Here is a 6003-nt window from a genome sequence, read left to right as displayed (position 1 = left end):
TCTTTTCTCTTATTTTTTTCTTCCCTTTTCTTTTTCTTTTCAACTTCTTTATTTTCACACAAATTTTCTTTCTCTCTTCTCTCTCAACCACTTCTTTCTCTTTTTCTTCATCTTTATTTTTCTCACTCAACTCTTCTTTTTCTTTTCTCTCTATCTTTTCCTCATCTCCCCCTATTTTTTTCTCATCAAGAATCTTGTCACTTTCAGTGATAATGGCTTGCCCTTCCTCCTTAGGGTTAACTTCAGTATTAACCTCATCATTCAATCTCTGACTAATGTAACGAAGGTGCATCTCCATCCTTTTACATGATTCTTCAATGCTTTTCTGAGTAGCGTCAGAATTTTTCAAAAATCGTTGAAGGGTGTCATCCAAACTATCCAAACTTCCTGATAGAAAGGGTTGTTGCTGCCATTGTTGTGGTGGTGGCCATTGTTGTGGTGATGGCCTATCAAATGGTCCAGCAGCTTGCCAAAATTGGCTTTGATCCATGCTTGAGTGAGGTTCCCACCAGTGGTTGAGATTACTTTGGTAGAATTGAGTGCCCATATAGTTAAATTCTTGACCAAATTGCATTCTGCAGACATTAGGCACAAAACCCTAAAAACAATTGTTAGCACAAAAAGATATAAAAGAAGATATGAGATCAGAGATAAGAAGATAAAACAGAAAACAGAAAAATAAAAACAGAAAAATAAAATAAAATAATAACCAAAAAATAAAATAAAATAAAAACTTAAAAAATATAAACAGAAAATAAAAATTCGAAATTTAAATTAAAAATTCAAAAACAAGTCAAAGATAAACAATAATCAAACAAATAAACTAGTTAAACCACGAGTCCCCGGCAACGGCGCCAAAAACTTGATGACAAATTTATGAACACCGAAAAGGGCGCCACAAACTTGTTTAACAATCGGCAAGTGTGACCGAATCGTATCAAGTAATAAAACTAGGTAAGACCAATTATCGTTTTCCCAAAGGACTCACGGTCTAGTTAGTTATCTGATTTGTTGATTATTTAAGACTTGTGAACGATTGATTGTAAGTTTCTAATGCAAAAGACAGTAATTAAATATGTATCCATGAATTTGATCAATGGCAAAAAGAGTAAAACAAACACGGAATGAATTATATGGATGAGTATGTTGTTGGGGTTATCAATTTCATCTTATACACTCTCATATACTTTAGGAATTCATCAATCTTTTCATCAATGTTAATGACTCTCTAAATCACCTTGTCAAGAAGGCCTATCCCTAATGACGAGTTCATACAATTCCTAGCATTCCTAGTAATTAGTTCTAAAGTGTAGGAGCTTAAAGGCAACCAATATATTATTGGGAGAAATTCCCCGGATCTAGACTTCCCCGTACGTTCCCATATCGACAAAATCAATGATCATGGCAATGAATGAGTTAAACAAAGCAAGCATTAAGCAAAGAGGAAAAACCCTAACTAATGATGAAAGAAAGCATGTATCTTAAAATAAGATGTTAAAACATTAATTCCATATATGAGAGTTTCACAAGACTACATTGATTCCCCAACAACAATACAAGGTTTAGTTCACCATATTCATGGTGAAACTAGATGAGCAATAATGAAAGAATGGAAGAGATAGAAAAACCCTAGAAAGAGAAGAGGAGAGCTGTCACCAACTCCCAATCTACCCCAAGGGGTGAAAAGTGTGTTTCTGCTTCCTCCCAGCCAAAGATACAAACCCTAGGAACACCTAAAGCTTATATACTATTCGTAAAATTACAGAAAATTAGGCCCAAGCCCAAAATAGTGTCGCTCAGCGGTAAGTGTGTGAGTTGGTTTCCTCCCCTCAGCGGCCTTTGCACCCCTCAGCGGAGCCAACGTGGGTTTTTGAGTGCCGCTGAGCGGTGGTTGCGGCTTCTCCTTTTGCACTTTTTGATGTCTTTTCTGATTCCATTTCTATCCTTCTTCACTTCGTTCACCCAATTCACCTTAAAACCTGCATAAAACACTGAAATCTAGCATAAACCTGTCCAACTCTCTTATTTCTAAAAATATAACCAAAAGCATGATTTCAAGGTAGTTTCTAAGTGTTAAAGGTTGCTTTTAGTATCAAATTTAAGCATGAAAATAACAGTTTTTCAACTGTTATCACCGCGACAGCTCGCATCAAACCTATTCAACAATGTAATGATTAAAGAATTAAGGAAGAAATGAATGTGTAAGAATGATAGGAAGTCGTACTTTTTGCCTGAACCACAATAGGAAATTAGCATGTATGTATGTCGAACTGTTTGACTCAGATAATTGATAGGTATGTAAGAATGAGCTGTTAACATGTATGACGAGATTAGATCAAAGACAATTAATTATATCAAATGAAATAATTTGGAAATCTATGAGATTTTGGAGGCTCACTCAAGGTAAGGTTGAACTTCATTGCAATTGATCAATACATAAACATGAGCTGATCTCAATTCTTCATCACTTAACCAATGTGTTGATTCCCTCCCAAAATGACGGCCAGGTTGGTCACACACTGATAATGTTGTCGTAAAGCTTTCTATTTCAATGTCTACTTCATTTCTACTGCTTTGTGGTGTTAACATGAAGTTTTTGAAATAGTGGGAACAAAAATGAGTTGTTTCTCTGTGCAAGTATGATGCGCAAATAGATCCTTCAACCTTAGCTTTATTCTTTACTGAACGTTTAGCATATCCCATGAACCTACAAATTTGAAACTGATATGTTAGGATTTTTGAATTATGCCTAGTAAATTGAACAATAAGATGTCATATTGTCACCTTTCAAATGGGTACATCCACCTATAGTGGACTGGTCCACCAAGTCGTGCCTCATATGGAAGATGGATAGGGAGATGTTCCATAGAATCAAAGAATGAGGGAGGAAATATTCTCTCCATCTTGCACAGAATGATTGGAATGTTTTCTTCCATCTTCACTAGGTCATCCTTGTTCAATGTAGTAGAACACAAATCTCTAAAGAAATGACTTATCTCTGTAATGGGATTGAGAACATGAGACGGTAAAGAACTAAACACTATTGGAAGTAAGCATTCCATAAACACATGGCAGTCATGGCTTTTCATCCCAATGAGCTTTCCCCTATTCACATCAACACACCTTGACAAGTTAGAAGAATATCCATCAGGCATCCTAAGAGCTTTTACCCAATGACAGACTTGTTTTATTTGGTCTGTTGATAGTGTATAATTTGCTTTTGGCTTATACATGTTTCCATTGTTATGACTTTTTAGCTCCAAATCTTTTCGTCTACAATACAAAGCTATATCCATTCGGGCCTTGTCATTGTCTTTTGTCTTCCCCGCAACATTCATCACAGTATTAAAGATGTTGTCAAAGAAATTTTTTTCAATGTGCATGAAATCAAGATTATGCCTTAACAAATTATCCTTCCAATAGGGTAGATCCCAAAAGATGCTTTTTTTCGTCCAATTATGCCACTCACCATATCCATCAATTCTTGGTGCACCATTTTCAGTTATTTCAGGATAACCATTGATTCTATTCCAAACTTCTGGTCCCGTAAGATATGGTGGTGCGTCATCCATCTCCACTTCCCCCTTCTTGAAAGCATTTATATTCCTTCTAAAGGCATGGTCATTCGGTAAAAACCTCCGATGGGAGTCAAACCACAAATTTTTTGCCCCATGATATAATCTAAAAGCCTTTGTATGCTCCATGTAATGTGGGCATGCCAGTCTACCATGAGTGCTCCAGCCGGACAACATACCATAAGCAGGAAAATCATTAATTGTCCACATCAGCATGGCCCTCAAAATAAAGTTTTGTTTCCTTGAAATATCATATGTTATCACACCCGTCCACAGCTTCTTCAATTCGTCTATCAAGGGCTCTAAGTAAACATCTATGCCAACCTTTGGATTGAATGGCCCGGGAATGAGACATGTCAAGAACATGTAAGGTTTAGACATGTAGATTTCTAGAGGAAGATTATAAGGGGTGACAATAACTGGCCAACATGAATATAGTATATTTGATGCCTGTACATGTGGGTTAAAACCGTTAGAGCATAAACCGAGTCGTACATTGCGTGGCTCGATACCAAAGTCAGGATATACTCTATGAAAGTGCTTCCAAGCCTCTCCATCGCATGGATGATGCAAAACACCATTCGTCGACATGTTCTGATAGTGCCATGTCATTTGTCCTGCAGTTTGTGTTGAGGCATACATTCTTTGTAGTCTGGGAATTAATGGCAAATAGAACATTGATTTCATAGGAACTTGTTTTGTAGTAGTTGCTCCCGTGTTACGTGGTTGATATCTTGGCTTTCCACAAAACTTGCATTCAAGCAACACGCCATCATTCTTACCATATTCATTATCATAGAGAGCATGCAACCATCCACGCAACAATCAATCCTCTGCGATTGTAATCCCAACTTTGATACACACTTTTTTGCATCGTAGTATGTTTTAGGCAAACCTGATTTGATGGGTGTTGCATCCATAACCATTTTTGAAATAAAATCTATGCATTGGTTAGGAATATTCCAATTTGACTTGCAAGCTAATAGTCAGACACACATTGATAATTTCGAGTCTGATGCTCCTTCATACAACGACTGGTTTGCATCCCAAAAAAAATTAAAAAACCTTTGTGTTTCTTCATTCGGAGCCTCTTCAATGTTATTAGAAGTAGATGCTTGGCACGACTCATTTTGCCTAAGAGCATCATGCACCATGTCTTCCATTATTTGAAATTGGTTAATTTGACCACCTTCCGTCTCTACAGCCATCAAACTTTCATGATTTTGTACATCATCTTCTGGCATTATTTCCCCATGATCCTCCCAAATGAAATAATTAGGCTTGAAACTGTTCTTGTAAAGGTGAACCTTCACAACTCTTTCGTGCAGAATATTTGTACAATCGCACTTTAATTATGGACATCGAAGACCCCCATCTCTACGATAACATTCTTGTTCACAAGCTTGACTTATAAACTCTTCAACACCCAATACAAAAGACTCTTTCAAAACACCTCTTCCTCTATGACACCTATCGTACATCCATGAACGATTTGGTTGAGCATGATCCATGTTTTGTACATAAATCGATTACAAAACAATTAGCCAATGGTTAATACACGTCTCCATATTAGGACACGAGCGTTATGAAATGGCTTCCTAAAGAATAACCTAAATTAATTTAGGTCCTTTTGTCTTCTACATGTCTCTATCTTACTATTTTTTTTGTACATGTAAATCACTATGTACAATATTGTTTTAAGCTTTCAATGTAGAAGGATGTTGGCCAACCTACAACGTTGAGCTAAGACTTTAACTACAACCAAACATAGTTAAAGAAAAAACAAATTATGCTTGACAGGAGTTGATGTGTTTAATTGTTTTGCTAAATAATTTAAATACAAAAAATAAATATTTTAAGAACTAAATAACCCTCATAATATTTTAGGTACAATTGCATAAGCATACATTGCAAAAGTACAATTATTTATTGGTTTAGGTCTTACTAGGAGCTTTGGTTGATTGTGAAAAGAAGCTTGTTGTATACTGGATTGCAAGTACCAAGTGAAACTACAAAAGAAACATGACATATAAATTTATAACAAAGTATTGGAGGAGAGGCGAATTTTAACTACTTTTCTATCAATGAGAAACATATTAACAACATTCCACTAAGTAAAACCCAAAGAATAGTGGGAATAGGAAAATCCATGCCAAAATTGGCATGTGAAATTAATTAAAATGTAACAGGTTTTACAGACATCCCTTCCCCCTTCCCTGCTTTTTATTTTCTAATATATTTTTTAATTCAAATGTGTCCAAAATGAGAGTTAAATTTCCCATTGCTCTAATAAACCAATGAAATTGCTTCCTAGCTACCTTGTTGCACCATCACTACGGGAGAGAATTAATGCATAGTCCAATCAATGCATTAAAAAAATCATCTTACTTTCTTTTCAATGCCAAAACAACTCCCTCAATTATTCACC

General features: G+C 35.9%; 1 protein-coding gene across 1 annotated transcript; it reads right to left on the bottom strand.

Annotated features, from left to right (window-relative positions):
- Positions 1 to 2394: 2394 nt before the first annotated feature.
- Positions 2395 to 4819, bottom strand: LOC108341398 (uncharacterized). Its single transcript, XM_017579085.2, has 3 exons — positions 4641 to 4819; positions 2785 to 4227; positions 2395 to 2707 (listed from the first exon to the last, which is right to left on the bottom strand). The coding sequence occupies exons 1-3, from the start codon at positions 4817 to 4819 to the stop codon at positions 2395 to 2397; spliced, it is 1935 nt and encodes a 644-aa protein (XP_017434574.2).
- Positions 4820 to 6003: the final 1184 nt, after the last annotated feature.

Source organism: Vigna angularis, chromosome 6, assembly GCF_016808095.1.
Source record: "Vigna angularis cultivar LongXiaoDou No.4 chromosome 6, ASM1680809v1, whole genome shotgun sequence".
Taxonomy (NCBI): Eukaryota; Viridiplantae; Streptophyta; class Magnoliopsida; order Fabales; family Fabaceae; genus Vigna; species Vigna angularis.
The sequence above is the reverse complement of the archived record's forward strand: the minus strand, read 5'-3'. Positions and strand labels throughout refer to the sequence as shown.

Coding starts and splice junctions, on each gene's coding strand:
- LOC108341398 (XM_017579085.2), bottom strand. CDS start 4,819: ATGCCAGAAGATGATGTACAAAATCATGAAAGTTTGATGGCTGTAGAG. Junction 4,228..4,640: donor CCGAATGAAGAAACACAAAG/GTTTTTTAATTT, acceptor ATTAATTCCCAG/ACTACAAAGAATGTATGCCT. Junction 2,708..2,784: donor TGGATGTACCCATTTGAAAG/GTGACAATATGA, acceptor TCAAATTTGTAG/GTTCATGGGATATGCTAAAC.